Below are 24068 nucleotides of genomic sequence, written 5' to 3'. Positions count from 1 at the left end.
GTAGGGCATTCTCTTTGAATAATTGTTTTAATATCAATGTTATTACCACTCATGTTAGCAGCTCCGTCCATGTTTTTACCAATCACATCCTGTAGATTAAAGTTAAGGTGGTTTAAAGAGTCTATTACAAGACTAGGCATACTTTTGCCAGTCGTGTCTCCACTTGTAAAAACTGTTATAAGATACCACCCCCTCCTTATCAAATTAAAGAAGTATGGTTTCTACGATGGTTGTGTTAATTGTGTCGAGTCTTATCTTACCGGATGTCAGCAATATGTGAAGGAGGAGAATAAATTGTCTGACTGGAAACCTGTTACACGGGGGTCCCACAAGGCTCTGTACCTTGGCCTTTCTTATTCTTACTTAATATAAACAACGTCACTTCAATTATAACACATTCAAATTTTCATCTTTACGCCAACATTTGCAAATATATATATAGTCTCTTATGGTTTCAAAAGAAAACTACAATTATTTTGTACAATATTTCGTTGTAATTAACAACTTTTTCAAGTACACTTTTAAAACATACACAGAACAAAATAAACCTTAATTTATTTTATTCTGTGTATATATATATATATATATATATATATATATATATATATATATATATATATATATTGAAGCCATTAACTTTTGGGCAATACAACAAGTACTGAAACTAAATGAAAACACGACGCAAGGAATGATAGTTGGTAACTCTAGAATGATAAACCAAATTAATCTTGACACCGACCAAAACTTAAACTTAACAGTTGTAAACTAAATTACCAAAACAAACTTAAAAATCTCGGAAACACTATGAACAAAAATCTTAACTGGACTGACCAAGTTACGATAGCATGCAGAAGAATCTTTGCTGGCATCCACGGTTTGAAGCGGTTTGCCTTGTACCTGCCATTCAGTGTTAAGGTGATGCTCATTAAGAATCTTATACTACCACACTCTGACTACTGTGATGAGTGACATGACCATTGAGCAATCGTACAAACTCCAACGTGCTCAGAACTACTGTATAAGATTTAATTTTAATCTCAGACATCATGAACACATAAAGCAATATTTTCAGCAATTGTCACTCATGAAACTTCATCAACTACGTAAATTCTGGCTTTACAGATTAAAACTGGCTTTTAAAAGGGTTGATGAGTATTTAATACATCCAGAATTGGTTACGTATTCAAAATAAGCTCATATGACCAATAACATAATTCTCAGTAATTTGAAAAAAAATTATGGTTGCCTGTAAAGTCGGTTTTACGGGCAAAGATTTTACGTGACAACGTCTTTTTCTCGGTAGAATATTTATTGATATGAATATTATTAAATTGCACAATAGGAACAAGGAATTGAATGAAAATAAGAATTGCACAAATTTTAACTATAGAAATATATTTTGTTTACTAAAACATTGTACATAATTTGAAATTAATTAAAATTTGTTATTGTAAATGGTAAAGTTGAATAAAACATGTACTAAAATTGGAATTTGAAATTCTTGCTAAACACAGTTAAATTCTAACTCCGTGCGTGGTGATTGGTCGGTTTAGTTCGTTTGTTTGGTCGCACTGTTATGACAGGTTAGAGGTTATAATTTGTTATTTTAAATGTTTGACTAGCAATACGCGCTGTTTCTTCTCAATCGACTGAATTACGATTGATTGCAGAGTGATTTAAACTAATAATTTACTTAACACTATCAACATTTGTCAATAGTATGACATAACCTATAAACTCAGTTTCTCAACTTTTGTGTCAATCAAACAATTAATCAATCAATCATAGTTTACGATAATGAAATATCAGTGTACAATTATTTACCTTTATTGTTGTAGTTGTTGTAAATGACGAATCTAAGCACTCCACATTTTCACGAATAAACATAGTTATCTGCTTTATCCCGTGCGGCGGACCCACAGTTATCTGCTTTATCCCGTGCAGCGGACCCACTGGACGGGCATCGTAACGTTACCGGGCGTTACACTTTTTCATGAGTGACTCCGAGCCGCAACCTAATTTAAGACGTTGTCACGTCAAAAGGATTATTTCATAATTGACCTTTAAATCAGATAATTTGTTAAAGACTAAAAAAGATAAAGAAAAGATATATATTTTTCTTTTTTCAGCTTGCTTAGTCATCAAATTTGTTGTTATTTCAAACTACTTAAAATCACGTAAGGATGAGCTAAGTTTCATATTGTAATGTTTGTAATTGTAACAATAAAGTATGATTATATTAACTGCAAAAAAGAGCTGCATTAACAGGTAAAAGCCATTTATTTGTAACTAAAAGGCATAACCATTTTTTGAGTTCTAGGAAAATAAAAACCTACCTTTGTTGGAGCTGTAAGCCAAACAAGTGATGGTCTGTGCTGTGACGTCAGGTAGCTGAGCACTCAGAGTATATGTCTCTCCTGAGGAGGGTTCCCAACAGCGCACTGTTGTGTCACTGACTGTACAGGCCAGCACACCACTGCCTGCCCATACTATTGCGTTGCCACTACCACTCAACTTCACCTGCAATATCGAGAGTGATTCAGTTGGTATTTACATCAACTACAATGAGTTCCCAGCACCCTACAACTGTGTCACTGACTGTACAGGTCAGCACACCACCGCCTGCCCATACTATTGCGTTGCCACTACCACTCAACTTCACCTGCAACATCGAGAGTGGTTCATGGTGGAATACAATATTTTAAAAAATTAGACATGTAAAATGTACAGTACAATTTTACAATTGTGGTTTTACAATGTGTGAGATTAATTACTACTCTGGCACTATTTAGTTATTCAGAATCAAAATTCTATATCCACATCATGATTTAGAAAATCCTGTGGACTATAAAATGGATTTTGTTGTAACCAATGTAATACCTTACTCTTAAACACCCCAGTTGAGGCAGTTCAAGCTGTTACATCAAGTTTATTAAAGAAAACAATGCTGTTCACCATGTGAGATGAACCTGTTTTGGCCAGCCTGTGCTGGGGTATATCAAGCTTATCACGATTTCTAGTATTATAAGAATGTAAATCTTGTCTAAGTGTGAATGAGTGCAAATTAGTTTTTAAATATAATAATAGATGGAAGATGTATAGGTTTATAATTGTGAGAATTTTTAAACTAATAAAAAGTGGTTTATAGTGTTCTAAGAATTCAGCTCTACAGATTGTTCATAAAACCCTATTTTGTATTATCAAAATATCTTTAACGTAAGAAGAATGACCCCTAAGTATTAATCTATAAGAAATATGAGACTGGAATAAACCAAAGTATGCTGTCCTCAAATATTCAATAGAAAAAACATCTCTTAGTTTCCAAAAAAGATAACTTACTCGCGAGAGCCTAATGCACAAGTTATTAATGTGATGGGACCAGTTTAGTTTAGAATCAATGTGAATACCAAGTAATTTTGCAGTACACACACCTTATCAACTGACAAAGTTTGACAGTCACATTCCAGAGAAGCTATAAACATAATCTAAGAGTTTGAGGATCTGTAACTATTTTACGAGTTTAATAAGGACATTGTTTAGAGAGTGTTGATTGCTTGGATAAGATTGTGTGAAAACAAAACTGGAATAAATAAATTGAAATTGTTGCATACAGAATCGAAACTACTTGAGATAAAGCCAAAGTTTAAATACAAACAATTTTTTTTTTATTACCTTTAAAGTAACAATAAAAAACCTGTTAAAGATGTTTTTTTAATTTTTAAAATCCTGTACATTTACAGCAAGATAAATTGAAAACACATTAAATTTTTTTAAATTATCTGTGTCAAGGAACCTTTAAAATGAGGTACCACACACCCCACCTTTACATTTAAAAATTTCCCAAAAATCCCCACTCCCCAAAAAAATCTCTTGCAAATTTTTTTTGGAAGTTAAAAATAATATGAAATTCTTTGACCACAAAATAAGGGGAGGGGGGTGAAGTTGAATCTTCACAAAGTCTTGTTATACTGCTACAATCAGTGGCCCAGGTGGTCTGGTTCATTCTGTATACAACTAATGTTTATAAAAGTAACTATTGATTAATTTCATTTGTAACACCATTGTTCCTCTTTGTCAAACACAATCAGAACAATCTGTTATATTTCATTTAATTATTCATATGTTTAATATGGTATTCAATAATGGGGTCCAAACTTCAAGATTGATCTTATTTTGTGATAAGATCAATATTTTGTTATGAAAATCCAACTTTCCTTAACAATGTTGTTTATAATAAGTTTCTTATTTGAGTAAGATAATTCCAGTTCATATCAACTTACGGTTGTAACTTCATTGAGACTTCCGTCAGACTCTGCAGAATAGTAGCTGAGGTTCTGACCCATCCCCACAACCACTAAACCATCTTCTGTGTCATGATATAGGAGCTTCTCTATCCTGCCACTGTACTGCAACACTTCTTGGCACTTCCCTGTTTCATTCACGTACATTATCACACCTGAAACAAACACATTCAGTTTAAAAATATTATTTACTCACTGATCATCACATCTCGAAAGCAATAATCGTATAAAATTGAAATTTGGTGTTTGAATCTCATATGCAATTAGGCTGGCTTTAAAAACATTAATTTCTTAAGTGATAATTTGTTCATTGCAATTTTCAACTATTCTAAATGTTTACTTTAACACATTGACTACAGCAGATGCCCTTAAACGCTCACTGCCTTATGAGAATAGTTATCATCACTCAGTATACAAGGGGGTACCCAAAAGAAACCAGAATAGCATTGCCGTGAGCTGAGCTTGTGTAGAACACATTTCTGACACTAGGCGTGTATAACGGAACTCAAAGCCAGTTCAGTACTGCCTGTATTGTCAATTTGGCTTTTTCCGTTTAACTGCAGTGATTTTTTTTTGCTATTATCTGTTTTATTCTTGATTAGTTTTTTATGATGCCAAGTTAAGTGAACAACATGCAGCTGTAAAATTTTGTTTTCTACTCGATAAAAATGTTGCTGAAACTGTTTTAATGTTGAAAACAGCTTACCAAGATAACACTATAGGAAAAACTCAAGTGTACAAGTGGTTTGTTTGATTTAAATATGGTGACATGTTGATGATCGACAAACCTCATTCTGGACGTCCATCAACTGCCCAAATTAACAAAAATATTGATAAAATTCGACAGCTTGTGCTCACAGACTGTTGATAGACAATTGATCAACTATTAGAAATTAGTGGGTTATCTTAGAGCTTGGTTCAGCGAATTTTAATGGAAGATTTGGAAATGAAAAGAGTTGCTGACAAGTTTGATCCTTGGGTTCTGACTAACAATCAAAAGGAACATCTGGAAAAGGAATGTTTTTAGCTAAAAATGGCTTGGTTCTGATGCCCCATGCACCTTACTCGCCTGATCTGGCACTGTGCGGCTTTTTCTTATTTCCACACATAAACAGGGGTATGAAAGAACACTAATTTGACAACATCAAAGATGTCAAGAAAAAAGCTAGGGAGCTCCTCCCTCAGCTATTTTTAAAGATGAACGTTTTAAACAGTGGAAACATGGGTGGAACAAATGTATTAGTTGTAATGAAGAGTATTTTGAAGAGGGTTTTTTGTAAAAAATTTGAAAACATACTGCTTTTAAAAAATAATTCCAATTTCTTTTGGGTACCTTCTCGTAGACCAGCAGTGAAAGCGTTAAGCACTTTCGCAGTAGGCTTATATGGTTTTATTTACTACAACATTTTTACATTTATTAGGAAAACAAACACAATATACAGTTCAGCAATACTCTTATCATAAGCCATGGCTATAGATGGTAAGAAACGGTTTCTTGAAAATAAAGTGAATTATTTGTTGCCTCTAAAAACAGACTGGTTAATCAGAACACTTTTACATCTAAATTCTATGGGTAAATATAAACGATTAATTATTGAATACAGCTACATATCTATGTCATTTGGAATTTTTTATATTCATATTACAAAAACCACAGAATTAGTATTAACCATGGGTATGGTAGTTTTATTTCATACTATAGATTTACAGTGGAGCAGATATCTACAAATGTGTATTAAATGTTTTATTAATCCTCTTGACTTGAAGAAGGTAAGCTAAAACATGCCAAAGAGTGCTAATGTGATGTCCTAATTCTAATGTTTAATGTTTTAACACTTTGTGACAAACATTGTCATTAAAATTATAAGGGGCATTTTCAGATTTCTGTTGTGGTGATATATTTTTAAGTTGTTCTTTGTTTTTAGACACGAAGAAAACCAATTATATTTTATATATTAAATCATAGCACATAATATTTACAGACCGAGTTACCTTCTTAGTGATATTGTGGTTTTCCACATGTTCTCAAAATTCGTTTTTGAAAACATTTATCACATCGTCATTAGAATATCTAGGGATATTAAAATGTAAAAGGTTAACAAACTTTAAACATTACAGACCTCATAGTGTTTGAGAAAGATACTGTGAACAATATACATATTATATCTATATAAACTTATAAGATTTTGGTGCAATTTAATAATAGACCTTTGTGAAGTAGCCTGATGATGGAATCATTGGTTCCGAAAGGCCTCACAAGAATAAAAATAATATTGGTAAATGTGTATTCATTTTTACCAGTAATATTAAATTAGCCAATAAATTTATTTAATTGTTTTAGTATCATATTTTATATGAAGCAGTATCACTTTAGCAATTTTAAGTTTAGATGGAAATATATAGCTAATTAATGAGGAGTTGAACAAGGGGCTCAACAAGAACATTGTTGGTGCTTTTCAAGACAAGTATAAGTAATTCATCATATCCAGTTGTTAATTTGTCTAAAGAATTCCATATTTTTAATATTTCATAGAACGTAATTGGTCTGTGTTGAATGTAATTTGCGTTTCGGTTATGTGCCAAGTAAGGAATTATATTAATGAGTTAACATAGTCATTAAAACTATGATTGAAAATACAACTTATTTCCTCTCATTCGATAAGTAAACTAATTTACCATCTAATTCACGTTCTATGCTGTCTACATATTTGTTGTTAGAAATTTTAACATTACGAATTTTTCTACTATTTTCACCTTCAAGAACCAATGTTTATTTCCATCATTGCAATGAAGCTGAAGGGAAAAAGGCTCCTAAAAATAGCTAGATTAAATATTTTACAGTTAGAAAATTTCTATATACATTTGATTTGTGTCACTACACAAAAAGAGGAAGAAGTTAGTGCCAATTTTGTGGTACAATACATTTTTATAATTATAAAACATGAATTAATTTATGTAAAAAGGTTTAATTTCACATCTCAAAATACAAGTTTTGTTTGGTGTTTCAGAGCAGTAGTGCTATATTTGGGAAATTTAAACAGAAATAAATAAAAGGCTGAATCACTAATTTAAAATTATAACACTTAACTTTGTAATTAATTAAAATCAACACATTTTTGGCTAAAAATAAGTTAGTTATCGAAGTATTTCATATTTTCAATTCTATGGAACTAGTATAAAACATGGTTTCCAGTTCTTCTGAACCTATAGTAAAACTAAGCAAAAAAATTATATAAAATAATCTGACCTTGTGCAGTAGCAACGTACACTGCCATGTTGTCCTGGTGTACAGAGACTTGACGACCGGCTGTGCGCGGACGCCACGCACTGAAGATATCTAGAGCTACCTGGTCCCCGGCCACTGCGCGGCGGGCCAGCCCTGTCAGGTCTGGACCTGGTCGAGATACACGGAATACTGCTTCACATGGGATGCTGGGTAAAGTCACTTTGTAAACAGACAACAGCTGGCAACGAGAGTCCAACCGCCATCCAACCATCAGTCCATTCTACAAGCACAAGAGTTTAAACTAAATGTTTGAGATTGATTAACATTATAACATGGATATATATAAAAACAATATATTTATTGAATTTAAGGATTGAAATAATTCTTATTTTAGTTGCAAATTATATCTTCTTTTATAATAAATTATTAGGAATTTGGTGTCACCTTCTTCGAAATGGATTAGTTCTTATTAATGTTATTCATATTATACTCTAACTAAATAGGTTGAAAGATAATTAAAATTTAAATATTTGATGCACAAATTACAAAGCAATGACTTAAATTTCAAACTCATGATGAAGAATTTTACAAAATATAGGAAAGAATGATCTTGATGTGATTCATTAGTATGTCATGCAATGGGGAAATATCAACTACAATTTCAATATAATGGGTAAAATTAAATACAATGAGGACATTTTAAGAGCTTTTAATAAACAGTTCTTAACAAAAATACATATTGTAGTGAAAATTAAGGTAACGTATCTTAATTGGAATGGAATATTACAAAGAAATTCCAGATTCACCAGAAAATGGATAAAATGTCCTTATGCTCTAGTAATTAAGATATTATTTTGGAGTCCAATTTTATGACATAGAAAATTCAGTACAACTCATCAAGTTTTCAGTGCTTTCTTTGAGTCCTTCTTAAATATTTTTAACTTTTGTCAAGAAAGAGCCCTAAACCCCCTCAATCCATAATTAATCCTTAACCCTCGATCCTCTAGTTGTAACCGCCCGCCCAAATGTCATGCTAATTGCACCTCTGAATTAGAATTGTGGTGAAATGTTGTATAAATGAGTGTTTTAAACGTGTGATGTTCACCTGTCATGCTATGAATATGTAAACATACTGTAGGAGAAAAGTTTAATAAAATAAGAGCTAATAAGTATGAATATGTTTATATAATATTATAACAAAATTTAGTGAACATTACACTTTTTATCCCTTATTAGCTTTACAGATAAATAAAGAAAATTATAGTGTAATGTGCCAATGCTCCTTTATTGCCAAGACTTCATCTTATGGTTAAAGTTTTACTCCAACCACAAATGATTTGTTATATATCCTCAGCTTGCTTACTTCTACATTATCAGCTTTACAAATTTCGGTACATACTGAAAGATTGGTCTCTTTTTTTGTCATTATTTGGCTGTTGGATATTAGATTCAAAGTAATTTCTTAGATAGATTTAGAACTAAACCACAAATATCTTACTTTCCTCAGTAAATAGTTGTTTGAATAAATATTTAGGTGAAAAGTTTAATACTTGTGATTGGAAAGAAAGCTAGTAGTTGTGTTTTTAGCTTTATTGGATATATTGATAGAGTAATATGTCCAATGAAATTTAAAATAAAAATAAAACAAATTGAAATCATTTATTTAAAATTTACATTGTTAATATATCCTATATTTCATTTAACTTCCAAACCCAAATTTTAAAATATTAACCCTTTGGCTGTTTTACAACGATATATCGTTGTAGATAGTTTAACCGAAAACTGTTTCACAACGATATATCGTTGTTGGTAGTTTTTTCTGAAAACTGTTTCAGAACGATATATCGTTGTTTCGCAATCAATGTTTTAATGTAATTTTTTTTAAAATAATAAACCAGCGTACTATATATCAATCAGTAGAGGAATACATGCTATACAAGAAAATAAGTGTTTATGCTCTTTTTACATACATCCGCTGTAATGAATCCAAGACCATTGCCGCGATTCGAGTGGCCTTGGCGGGCGGGCGGGCTTGCACTGGCAGTGCCAACACGAATCACTCGCTTGGTGCCTTTTGTTGTTTTCGCGGCTGCCTGTCTGTTCTTTTGAGGTTATTGTGCGCTGTTTACATTATCTCTGTGAAATGTTATAATAATGAGTGGAAAACGATCAAAATCTCCCGTTAGTGAGAATACTCTGATAAACATTGTTCAAAGTGCTGGTTTGAATTTCCGAAGTGACAGTGACTCAGAACATTCTTCTAATGTAGATAGCAGTGATTCTGATCAACAATCTAGCAATGATTTCATAGATGACACGGACGAGGATCCTAGTTATGATCCTTATCAACCATCAACCTCAACAGGACTTCAACGAGGTAACATACAATTACCCATTAGCAGCCGTAACCAGCTTAATGTGTCATCATCTGACTCTGAGGTAGATGAAACTCCGCCTAGGCATAGGCCAAATCTATAAGTTCCGAAGCGTCGTAGGCGTTGTACAGTTAGTTTTGGAAAGAACTGGGGCTAGTCAAAATGTCCCACAAAACGATACAACTGATAATCAAAATGTTCCACAAAATGATCCAGCTGACGATGATGATAGTAGTTGGGACGAAGTAGAGAAAGGCAATGATCCAACTTACAATCACCAATTTACATTTTCTGAAGTAAGTGGACCTAAACACTGCCCTCCACAAAACTCGAAACCTATAGAGTACATAAAACTGTTTTTTTACAACTGCAATTTTGAATGTTTTTGTTACTGAGACAAACAGGTATGCTAGGAACTACATTGCTGACAATGAGCAGACCTTATCGCCTTTCAGTCGAGTCAGAAAGTGGGTATATGTTACCCTAGCTGAGATGAAAGCTTTTTTTGGCAATCATACTGAACATGGGCATGATCAACAAGCCTAGTATTGCCAGCTATTGGGATACCCATTTCACACAAACCACTCCATTTTCTGGCAAAGTGATGACTTCAAATAGATTCATTTTGGTATTAAAATTTTTCCACATTGTAGATGTCACTAAATTAGTCCCTCACGGAAATCCTGGGTATGACCCTTGTGGTAGGTTTCAACCTATAATCGACCATGCAAACTGGCTGTTCAAGCTTCATTACAAGCCAACTAAAGCCCTATCTGTAGATGAGTCTTTGTTGGGAACTAAAAAACGAATTGGACTTACTTAGTACCTGCCCCCCAAAAAAAAAACACCACAAGTGGGGTATTAAATTGTGGGTCCTTTGCGATTCAATAACACGCTACTGTGTATCTTTTTACTGTTATAAAGGAGCTCAAAGATCAGAAGAAAATGAAAAGAGTTGTTGAGACGGGTTTGGGAGGCACAGTTGTACTGACCTGGCTAAGAATGGCAAATTGTTTGGGAAAAGGGCACCATATGTTTCTTGACAACTTTTTTACTTCAATTGCACTTGCTAGAACTTTGTACAGTCACCAAACTTTTGTTACTGGAACTATTAGGAAAGACAGGAAAGGTATACCTAAACAGTTATTGGGAAAGTATGCTGTTGGTCAAAAGACCTATGTAAGGAAAGGCACGAAGCTCATTAGGGCGCATAGGGAAAAAAAGAGCAACTCCTCTCAATTTTTAATCCTATCAACTGACTGCCAGGCTGCTTCTGAGGCATACTCTATTAGAAGAAGTCGTGGTCTCCTTATAAAGACAAAAACTAAAATTGCCCATCAATACAACTGTGGTATGGGTGGTATCGATTCCACTGACCAAATGTTGTATGTATATATGGATGAACGTAGAACTATGAAGCACGCAAAAAAGGTTATATTTAATGTTTTTGGCCGCATGGTGCTAAACGCATTCATCCTATACAAATTGAATACCACCGAACGGCGGCTACGTAGAGCTGATTTCATGAAGGAAATTGTGGGAGAACTTGCCTCAGAATGGACGGCTGTCAAATCTGTACCCCATAATCTTCAAGGCGGTGGAGATGGCCCTTCAGCTAATTTTGGACTTAGGAAGCTCCCAGAGAAGAAGGAAAAACTCTGTAGAATGTGTTCAGGTGACAACCATCCTGAAGGAAAAAAACGTAGATCGCGCACAGTGTGTGTAAAGTGCGGGCAGGGCGTTCACGCGGAATGCCTCGTCAAGCACGTGTGTCAGTAAAAAGTAAAAAAGTGTAAATAGATTTGTTTGTCCTTTAAAAATTAGCTTTCTATAAATATAATGAGCTTTTGTACACTTGCAGTAATGTACTTTATATTATTGACAAAGAGACTTTATAAGTAGCTGGTGAAAATTGCATCAAACTCATGTAAGTAACTATTTACTTATTTTTACTACAACTTGAACAGTTTTTATCCAAATTACTTAAGATTTTCACGGTCTATTCATAATTAAATGTACTTTTAGGATATTATACTGTCAATTCACCCTCCTTAAAACAAATATATGTTTTATAGTTCCAAACTAAAAAAATAGAATAAAATAAAAAAATAAATAAAAAATAATACATATTTTAAAAAATCTATTGAATTTAATTGACATGAGGTATTTTTTTTCTAAAGCACGGCCTTATGTTCTACAGAACACAACAAGTTTCAAGCAAATATCCCTGCAAAAAGTCCATTTTGAGCTGAACAGTTCTGGGTATGACCCATGCTAAAAACCTAACAGTTTTATGTCAAGATTTTAAAAAATGGCAAACAGCCAAAGGGTTAAAAACAGCTGATATAGTATGAAATATACCCCATTATATGAAATATACAACTAAAGAGATCTAGAAATAATAAAATAACTCTCTCATATTTAATTAGAATGGTGTTAACTTTTTACAAACATAGTTTACATTGTCGAGTGACAAGTATCCCATAATACATCACATGGAATTTAAAATGAAAGCCATTCAAGCAGTTGGAAAATTCCAAACAACTTTAATTAGTATTATTATTTTGAGTTTGATTTTAACACACTCATCAGAAGAAAAGTAAAAGTAATAAAAAGAAAAAATTTAAAGTACCAGAATTTAATCTTTACGTGTGTACTCACTGCATCAACAGATACGAGACGTCCTCCCATCTTGGACCACTTGAGGACCAGTACAGGTGTGGAGTGGGGTGACACCATGGACACAAAGTCCTTTTCGCCATTCCACAGCCGGAGGTGGCCCGTCTCCCAGCCCACAACCAGGGTCTTGCGGATCGGGTGCCAGGCCAGACTCAGCGCCTGACAAGAAGCCACATACTCTGGTTGCAAGTCACCCAACAGCTCGCCCTGATACAATATTATACAAGTTACTTAGAGCAACAAGTAAAAGTAGATCATGTTGTGGGGGGGGGAAGGATTAAGAATTTTGCAAGTAAACCGTAAAGGATTAATGAATTTAAATGTCAAACAGTTTTTGAGAACTCAACTTATAAATCAATATCACTGTCTGGAGTCTACAGAGATCCCTTACTATGAGCAAATTGGCCGGCTTTCAATAACAAGAAATATGATAAAATATTCTTATATTATAAACAAATCTTATTGCACAAATTAACCTCCATGAACGGGAGGTATACAGTTTGTGTGTTAAACAGTTCCAAACACAAGAAGAGTGAAATTTATTGTTGGAAATAGAAAGTAATTAATCATACACAGTTTCGATGCCACAGAAATTAAAGTTTTCAATCTATTCAAAATTTTAAATTTATTCAATGCCTGTTAAGACATATTTTCAACATGCTTTTAGAAAAACAACTCAGTATCAATTTTACAAATGTTCTATCCTACAAACAGTTTTCCTCAAAACAACACAGTGACCATCTGCGTTCATTATCTCCTTTTATCAGTTGAGGATTTTGCAGCAAAAATAGTGAACTTCCAACTGAACACTGGAGCAAATGTAAAAGATTGTCACCTTTGAACAACCTACTGCTAAAAGAATCTTGTTCAATGGATATTCACACTCAGAGTTCATCAAATCCCTGCAACATTTCATCTCAGTGCAGTATCAGAACAGAGCTGCCACTTACACAACTCCAGCTGAACTCTCCAGTGAAACTGGAAATACAACTGTTGAGTGCAAACAAGCTCCTACATGTGCAGTACTTGAGTCCGTCTCTGCTTGGAAAGATCCGGTTACTTTGGTGACTAGGGCATCGCACGAGTATAATTGGCTACCAGATCTCACAGTCTTCCCGGGGTTGCCTACAGTTGAAAATACACAAGACTCAATTCCTGACAGAGTTGAAGACATCACTTCTGTGGTCGGACAGTCTGATGACTCAACAGCTGGATGGACCAACAACTCACCAGCCATGCGAGACAGTGGCTCACTAACCAATGATCACACAGCAGTTGGGCAGACCATCAACCCACCAACCCAGCAGGCCAGTGGTTTACCGACCAGACAGTCCAGTGATGCAGTGGATGGGCAGACCATCAACCCACTAACCCAGCAGGCCAGTGGTTTACCGACCAGACAGTCCAGAGACACAGTGGATGGGCAGACCATCAACCCACCAAACCAGCAGGCCAGTGGTTTACCGACCAGACAGTCCAGTGAAGCAGTGGATGGGCAGATCATCAACCCACCAACCCAGCAGGCCAGCGGTCCACGAATTGGACAGACCACAGACACACTACACAATCAGGATAACGACGCATCGGATGAGTCTAGTGAAGTGGTGCTAAATGAATTTCTTGAGTGCTCTGATTACGGAGAAATTTTTTTAGCAGAGCACAATGTGGAGGCAGGTCTGACTTAGCACTGGGGTTGTCCAAGCGTACCTCTGGGACGTGGGAGAAGCAATTCTCTATTTTTCACCAAAATGTACAGCATTTGCCATCACGAATAAACCTATTAAAAGTAATAGCAGATGAAATTCAACCAGATATAATTGCCCTAACAGAACACAAAATGACATATTCAGAACTTGAAGTTTTAAATATTACAAATTATAACAAAATTTCACATTTTTCTAGAGCTACCTCTATTGGAGGAGGTACCCTGATTTTAGCTAGAAATTATATTTTGCAATATATTTTTAATTCCCTGCTGATTTTTAATCACTGCTGATTGAGAAAGAGTTTGAATGTTGTCTTACGGAGGTGCATGTTGGCACATACTCTTTTGTGTTGGCCTGTCTCTACAGAAGTCCTAAATATTGCTACATTGATCCTTTTTTGTCTAAGTTGGAGGTTTTGTGTAATATCTTGTGTAGTAAATTCAAAAATATTGTATTAGTAGGAGATTTCAACATTAATGTTTTGAATAAGGATACTGTTTACAACAAATTCAATAGTATTTTAAAATCGTTTAACTTACATTACAAAATAGATTTTCCAACCAGGGTCACTTTAGAATCACAAACAGCAATTGACAATATTATTACAAATCTACCTTCTAATAAAACTAGAGTCTCTGGCATCATAACACACATTTCCGACCATGATGCACAGATAATTGAAATTTTAGATCTTGGTGAAAGGCAGAACAGTGTAACGAATAAATATATTAGAAAATTTACACAGAGTAATATTAAGTCATTCTTAAGCAGCCTAGCAAATACGGCATGGTCGGATGTCTACCAAGCACCAGTGCGTATGAAATATGATGTGTTTTATTCTATTTTTAGTTATAATTTTGAAGTACATTTTCCTAAATTGATAGTCACCAAAAAAGAAAATCACAAAAGTAAATGGATAACTGATGAAATTAAATACAAGCAGTGTAAATTGATAGACTTAGAAAAAAACTGTAGGATACTTAAGGATATAAAATTAAAATCAAAAGTTAAAGAAATGAAAAAGGAATTGAAAAATGCTATATATATTGAAAAAAAGCAATACTTTGATCAAAAGATTAATAATTCTTGCAACATTTCAAAATCAACATGGCAATTAATTAAAACAGAAATAAATAAAAAACCAGTTTGTAAACAAAAATATTACAGTTTTTAGAGATATAAACAAGGAAGTTGTAAGTGATCCAATACAGGTTGGAAAATATATTTAATAAGTTTTTTGTAAACGTAGTTGATAAAACAGTATTACCCAATTTACCTTCTAGAAATGAAAAACAATTAAATTTTCCACATGCTCATACGACAAATAATAGATTTAGATTTAATCAGATTTCAAAAACTCATTTAAAAAAAATTGTCATGTCTTTTGAAAATAAACCATCATCTGGAAATGATGAGGTTACTACACAACTAATAAAACAATCTCTTCCATTCATTTTACAGCCATTAGTCCACTTAATAAATTCATCTCTAATTTCAAGCTATTTTCCGAATCAACTAAAGATTGCCAGATTAATCCCAATTTTCAAAAAAGGTAACCCAAATGACCCCTCATGTTATAGGCCAGTGTCTCTTCTTCCTGTGTTTTCTAAAATATTTGAAAAAGTAGTTTATATTCAATTAGTGAATTATTTAGAAAACAATAAATTATTAGATAAGCAACAACATGGCTTTAGATCGGGAAAGTCCACTACTACCGCTGGCATTGACTTTATTCAGTCAATAATTCAACTCGGTGGATAGGGGTGAAAAGGTAATTCTGAAATAGAAACCATTAAATACGGAGTCCCTCAAGGATCCATTTTGGGCCCATTACTTTTCCTCTGTTACATTAATGGACTACCTAAGGTGGTTCCGCAGGACTGTGGCATTTGTTTGTTTGCAGATGATACCAACATCACCATTTTCAAAAAAAGAACTGATTTTATGGGCCATAAATTTTTAACAAAACTACCAACAAAAATAATAAATGAACAAAATTTTATTAAAATGAAAAAAGAGTTAAAAATATATTTGATAAATCTGGCTCTGTACTCCCTTGATGAGTTTTGGAAGGGAAGGTAGATTGGGAATGCCTGGTATGTAATTTTAGTATTTCATGTATATAAGCTTCTGGATTGTTTATTTCTTATTACATTGTATAATTTTAATTTTAAATGACATATAGATTAATTAGTATATTGTAAAAAACTTATTGACACTATTCATGTACGCGCTGTACTATGTACGAATAAAGAATTTTTGAATCTTGAATCTTAATAGATGGCAAAAAATAATGCAAAACGTAATTTATCTTAATTAATTCTAAAACCTTATCCAACTTTCAATCTTCAGCACAATTAAAATATTGCACAGCTTCAATGACGCCTGATGGAGGGTGCGTCTAAAGAAGTATTGTCTACGTAAGAGAATACCATGACATCCATTTTCAAGGTCAGTGGTGTATAAAATGAGTACAATTGGATCTAAACACAAACCTAAATGAACACCTTAGCTTTGAAAGTATGATAGAGTACCTTTCTTTTATTTTCATCACCAGTGTCTAGTCTTTTTATTAAGAGCAAAACTATTTGATGACCATATAAACGAACTTGTAGAATTTTTATTTATTTATTTATTTTCAACGGCATACACCATTATTTATAAACAAAACGCAGTATTTAGGAAAGCAATTGCTTACAAGCAAAAATAATTACAACATTGTAAGTGAAGTTAAAAAGTGCAAAAATACAATAGTAAAAAAAAGAAACAATAAAGATTAACTAAAAGGTATACATAAAAACAATAACAATGAGGGTAAAAAAAACATATTTGTGAACTTCCTGAAAAGCGAAAAGCTGGCAGCATAAGCATAAATTGATGTTATCTAATTTTACGGACACTGGCAGTGTATGTGTAGTTTTTCAATATCCCATCAATCCATGAATTGGCAGTGAAGGGGTTAAATAAAAGTTCTCAAAAATCAAAACAGTAATTTTAATATAACTTAAGTGTTAAAGGACACTCACAAGATCATCACAAATACTGAACGCAGCCACCTCGCTCTATCGTGTACGATGCTACTGCAAGCAATGGATGTTGGGGGTGCCACTCTATTGCATTTGTTGTGGAGGTGCAATCCTCCAGACGAACACGGTAGTCAATATAGAGTGTCATAGTATCTGAAAAACACAATGTGAGCACTTTATTTCCATATTTTTAATTAACCTTACCTTGTTAATGGTTACTATTTTTAAAGCATTCTTTTAAATAAACAGAAGGTGTGCCGAGTGCATTGTTATTGAATTTTATTAGGATATACAATATAAATATTGTTATGAAATATGATAAATATAATATAAGCACACAAACTTTTCCCAATTCCTATGCATGTACCTAAAAGCAGTATAACAGTAAATGTAAAAAAAAACTTAATTTAAATATCTGTAGTTATTTCTAGAAAAACTTTGTCAGTTCAAGAAACATACTCAAGAAGCAAACTCTCAAACATACAAGTGACATTTCATAAATAATAAATCATTATAAAAAAAAATCCATAGTTCTTTTTTAAAAGTTCTAAACTTAATTACAGTTTTATATAGAACTTTGAATTCAAAAAAATAGTATATTGGTTTGACCCTTTATAGCCCACATTTTAAAGTGAAAATACTGTGCACTAATGTCATATGGCTATACTCTGACTTTTTTTAACTAACATAGTAACAGTTAAACAACAAACTTAACAATAAAATAAAGTAAAACTATTAATAGAACTATTTGTATATTTATAGGAATGTGTTGAAAACTGTTGTGTTTCATGTGCTGGTAATCTCTGCAAGCCATGTTTGAAGGCAATTAATTTTATATTAATAAAGTTTATTTTTTTATCCAATATGTAATACACTATTACTCAAGCAATAAGAAATAGTAGTGTAATACATGAATAGAACAGTAGATAATCTATCTGTGCTGCACAATGTAAAAATAAGAAAACTGGTATTAACTGATGCTAACATTAGATTTTGGTGTAGAGGCAGAGTGGCATTTTCTGCTTGCCCATGGAAAAAGATAATGTGATGGAGTTGGGGGTTCAATAAAGAGACTTGATGAAAGAATGCAAAATCCATATGAAGACCAGATTTTAACTCCTTTCCCACTCTATGAATGGCTAGTTGAAAACTTATCTGGAATTAATTGTACATTCTCCCCTGAAGATGAGAATGTTGAGGGTGAGATATTCATGAATAAACTGTTTCAGTTAATCAGTAACTATTACGAAAACAGTAGAATAATACTTTTAATACAACAGAGGAAACAATGACCATCCAAAAATGAAGTGGTGGGATGATCTTTACTTAGCACATCTATCGATGGTATTCACAATAATTCTAAATGAAGGACCAGCAGGGTGCAGAAATGTCACTTTTACTTCATCTTCTTTCATCATTCTTCTCCAACACGTACGCTAGCCACTACTTTTGGTTATATGCAGGAGTTATATATCTATTTCTGCCATTTTTAGTTTTTCAGGGCATTTTTGGATGTTCAGTTTCCTCTGTCATGTCAACAGATAATATTTTTATTTACATCTTTGATATACTTGAATTTAAAGTAAAGTAAAGTAGTGCCTTATTTTACCAGACGAAGTTGGGGCTAAGAAAGCCTCTCTAACACTTGACCTGGGCACCAATGGCTTAAAGGTGACTTCCGAACCATCACCAATACCTGGGCGGACTGCTTGGAAGGACAGGATCACTAAGCAGTGACCAATCCAAGCAGCAGCCATGCTCAACGTTGCATGATTCGGTTATCTCCCAATAACAGCCAAACCCACTACACTGCACCATTGGAAATTTACAAAAGCTTTATACCTCTGTGTTCCATTTTATTATGAGTGTCTGTCTCATTACATTTTCAAATAAAGTGCATTATACAATAAAAAACCATTTTCAACTAAAAACAATTATTATGTAAATAACTTAATTGATGTCTTAGAGGCAACCTTCTTTTAATTACTCAAATTATAATTGTGATAATAATCACCTCATAAAGAAATTAAGTGAAGTAAGGATACATAGTATAACACTAAAAAAAAACTTATGAACATCCTTTCTAAAATTATTATTTAACTATAAACCCATTAGCCCCCCACTTTGAAATTTTGAGAATCACTTAATAAAAATATCAACTAATTATAGGAGTTGTTTTTAATTTTTAAATGCACTTTTTGGAAAACTCAAAATTTTGGGTTTGATTAAAAAAAACTTTTATGACACATTATGTTGTTGAATTTTGAGTTTAGATCCACTTCACATTCCTTTTATTGCAGCGTCTGGTATCTTACACTGTCTCAGAATTGACTCCTGGAATCTGGAGTCATGTTCGTCTGAAGAGATCCAAAGAAAATCGACAACGACGAAGCTCAAAGGGAAAAATTTACATTGTTTTGACATCAGAGACACCTATAAATAGGTGAAGTGATTGTCTCATTGTCTTATCAGGTACACAATTGAGTGCACTATGATGTGATAGACACATGATCTCTAAGAACAATGGAGCAACCGAATCAGACACCAGACGCTGCATAAAAGGAAGAGTTCACATCCAAAAATTCAATTGAATCAATCCTTCCTACCATAGCTACATTATGTAAAGTACGTTGTGTTGTACATCAGAATAATGATAATTTAAAACTGAGTAAAATTACACTGCTCTCATCTCTCTAGCTCAATTAGGAGTAAAGCTATGTTGATTTCAAAATATGTTGGTTACTGTTTTTTGGTGAATTTTGAGAAACTTTACATACCCGTAACGTTGAACCCAATTGAAATATTTGTGGGAAATTGGTAATTTTCCTAATCTATATCAGGACTATCTTCATTCCAAATTTGACCAAATTCTGAGATGGTCACGTTTATACCCTGTCTTGATTTTATATGGAATGAATTCCTCAAAATATTTTTCCTAATAGCAAAATCTTGAGTTGTCAGGTAGGGTGGTTGGTTTTTAGGTAGAGCAATCTAGGCTCTTTAGAAAGAGGATTTACAAGCTCTCAGTTTGGGTGGTAGGATTTCGAATAGGTTGTGACAATCAGGAAGATAGGATAGATAAGTTTATGGTAACTTAAATGAAATCACATAATACACATAAATATCACTTAAATATATCATAAGAATTCAAAAATGTATTCTTTTTTGTTACCTGTCAGTAGAAATATATTTACAACACTCAAAACAATTTGGGGGAGGGAAACACAAATCTTTTCAGCATAGGGCCCCAAGATAGTGATATCTGAAAGTGGGCTGCTATATAGTAATCAAATCAGAGTACCAAATTATCCATTACAAATATCTAAACTATCGGATAAAAAAAAAAAAAAAAACTCTAATTATAGATATTTATGATTATAAATAATGATCATAGGGTAGAGTACGATAAGCGGAGCCGGTTTTCATATCGATATTGACAAACAATATTACTTAATTATAAGTATCGATATAACCAACTGATACTGATTTTGGATGATAACTAACTTGTATAAACACTTTTTCATATAATAAACGTATTACCTTTTATAGACAGTTAACAGACAGTCGAAAGGTAATGGAGGACAGTGAAACAAAGTTTAAAAAGTGCTGATCATCTCTGTATTTGTACAGAAGAGAAGTACGGTTTATTAAAGAGGATGCTTTCAATAACTTCTTGAAAGTGTTTAATCATTGCTACCAAGGATAAAACATAAATAGTTAGCATATTTTGTATTTTCTGTTATATTGTTATCATTTTGCTATTATTTATGACTTTTCCTATTTCCAGTTCTAATTTCTTGTTTGATCATTACAGCTTCTTTATTATTTATGAGATTGTCACTAACTATATTATATTAATAATTTTAATTTCAAATATGATTGTTATTATGAATATAGATATGTTGATATGATTGATACTCGTATTTGATATATGAATATTAAGTATCAATGATTATACTAATCGATATAAAAAACTGAGTCCACTTATTGTACTCTACCCGATTCATATAATATTTGCTGGTTTTTTAAATGTAGCCCTATTGATAACAATATTGTACCAAATTAATTCAAACAAAGTAAAATCATTTGTATGGTATTTGGTAATGGGCACCAAGTACAATAGCGACACACATGTTATTTGAGTCACAAGCTGTCAGATAAATTTATCCTTAAAAATAATTAAGAACTAAATATTATATTGTTTTCTTTGTTACATTTTATAAATAAGCTACACCCAGCCAAGGTAACTTTTTATTTCATAACTAGCTGTTTCCCGCGGCTTCGCACGCGTCTCTTAAGCTTTGCCCGTATATTTTCTTTGCCTTCAAATAGTGTTTGGATATTTTAATATACGTAACTACTGTGTTGTAATTGCAGTTTATAATGTGCAGGTGCTTTGATAACTTTTATATCTTGCAGTACAGCCTGGTGGTTAGTTACATCAATGGGCATTTGCGTATAAACCTTCTAACATAGAAAAATACAAATTTTTCATAGTGATCGGTCCAATAGTTTTCTGAGTCTATAAAGGACAAACACACAAACATTCATTTTTATATATTATGATTGCAGAAACAGTTTTAAACAAAATTTGTCGTTTTCTCTTAAGCTTACTCTATGCTTTAAAACTATAAGTGTAAAAGAAATTTATATATAAATATATTTTTTGTCGCATTATATATGTTTACAAAGAACAGCTGATTAAAAATTTGAAAAGACTCTTTCACACTTAATAACATATGTTTGCTGCAATGCATTTCTTACGGGTATTTCTGTAACCAGTGGGGCGGAATCCTGAATCGGGAAAGGGATAAAAAGTATCCTATAACCTTCTACAGATCAAGGACGAACAAATTAAAAAAAAAATTAGGCGAATCCGTCCAGCCGTTTGTGAGTGATGCTGTTACACACGAACAGTTTCATTTTTATATTATAGATTAAACTATTACCCTTTTAGATATAAAAACAGCTGAACTATATTGTAATTTGAAATATCTATAACATAATTCAGTTTGATATTTTGGTTTCGGTAGTTTAGATCATCATGAATATCAATGATTCAATTACGGTGGTGGGCACTTATTATACTACAGCCAGCAACAGGAACAAAATACTAAAACATTAGTTTATTTAAAAATTATTTAACTGCTTATGAGACTTCTATAATATTTTATACTGTATCCATAAAACTTTACCTTAGCTGTTAAAGAATAAATTGCCAATGTGGTGGTGCAATTTATAATATTCATGCAATTTAATAATATTTTGGATGGTGGGTAGTTAATGCAATTTTTGGCGAGGCTTTAATAAGCGGCCTACACTCATTATTCAATTGCTATTATCGAACAATTCAACCTATTATCCGACTTCGATATGTAAAAATTGTACACAATAAGAGGTACGGTTACCATACTTGTTATGGTGATTTGTTACATTATAATAAATTACCGTAACAACAATACATACATTATAATTTTAAAAACATAAATTTAACTATAACACTACAAAACAACAAAACCAACTATGGTCTAGACTTAGATATAAAAGAAAATTTACAAGAAATATAACTTTGCCCAGCTTGTAATCAATCGTTTTTGTGAAATGGAGGAAAGACTTCTCCCCACGTATTACCAGGAGTCAAACCCACATGTTGAAGCCACTTAAACAAATCTCATGACTTGTGAGAAATATCTCATCACATATTTTCCTAATAGGCTTTTCATCAGCATTTTCAAAGTCTCAAAATAGTTTACTTTTTGTTGTTTACAGTTTACATTAAAATTACTAATAAGTTGAAATCATATGCTAAGTTAAATAATTTGTAATATCAAATTATTCCTTCGGATAAAACGAAAAATAACACCGCTTATTAGTCTACCCCAAATTTCTATAAAAATGAGATGTTAGTATAGGCAACAAGAGTTTAATAAGCTCTCTCTCACAAAAACAATCATAGTCACCCTAGATTGTAACTAATCAATATAATTTAGTGTCTTAGTGAAGCAAGATAAAGAGGTATTAGTTTATATACAATAAATATAATATTTTGACATACCTGATTAGGCCTATCGTTTATGAATTGTCAAATATTTTCAGAACTTTTACTGATTAGTAAACGACATTTCAAAGCAAAACAATCAAACAAAAAACATAAACCTAGGAATGATTTGTGGATGAACATTTAAATCACTCACTTTGACAATACAAGTTACAAACGCACAACTAAATTTGATTTAGACAAATGTTAGGCTTGAGATTATGTATTGGAATGTCAAGAAGACACTAAATAAGCAATTTAAAAGTTTACAAAAGTTGGGATTACAGCACAGGTACGTTTATGTTATAAAATAATATATTTTTAATTTGAAAAATCCGCCTTGCAAAAATTCAAAACAAAGGCACAAGTCGTCTCGAATAGCTTAAAACATTTCAACATCATCAACAATAGCTTTCGCCGACCACCGTGACCGTGAAGTTAGCGTCACTTTATCGTCCAGACCGTCTAGTGCATCAATGTTGCAGTCATCAATCTGAAGGCGTTAACAAAAATTCAAAAACTGAGATAAATTGTATAATACTAATTATAAAAAACGATCTTTCACAAAATCAACACAGTTTTTTCTATTTATTACTTTCCACAAAGGTTTCCCCATTAAATGTGTCATGAATAAAAATCCCAAATATAATACCTAAGTAAACCGTAGGAATGTATCGTAAAATGGACGTCCTCTAATAAATGCCACTCCTGAGACTTA

The 24068-nt window shown here is 32.7% G+C and overlaps 1 protein-coding gene across 1 annotated transcript in view; it reads right to left on the bottom strand.

Moving 5' to 3' along the window:
• Positions 1–13818, bottom strand: part of LOC124373242 (intraflagellar transport protein 140 homolog) — a 29137-nt gene extending 15319 nt beyond the window's left edge. Inside the window, exons 1-5 of the mRNA XM_046831629.1 lie at positions 13597–13818; positions 12564–12788; positions 7549–7807; positions 4281–4456; positions 2337–2520 (exon numbers count right to left, since the gene is read on the bottom strand). Of these exons, the coding sequence (XP_046687585.1) occupies positions 2337–2520; positions 4281–4456; positions 7549–7807; positions 12564–12788; positions 13597–13818 (1066 nt within the window). The remainder of the gene's footprint in view (positions 1–2336; positions 2521–4280; positions 4457–7548; positions 7808–12563; positions 12789–13596) is intronic.
• Between the last annotated feature and the right edge of the window lie 10250 nt (positions 13819–24068).

Source organism: Homalodisca vitripennis, unplaced genomic scaffold, assembly GCF_021130785.1.
Source record: "Homalodisca vitripennis isolate AUS2020 unplaced genomic scaffold, UT_GWSS_2.1 ScUCBcl_5127;HRSCAF=11716, whole genome shotgun sequence".
NCBI classification, from domain to species: Eukaryota; Metazoa; Arthropoda; class Insecta; order Hemiptera; family Cicadellidae; genus Homalodisca; species Homalodisca vitripennis.
Note: the sequence above shows the minus strand (reverse complement) of the source record. Positions and strands in the feature narration are given on the sequence as shown.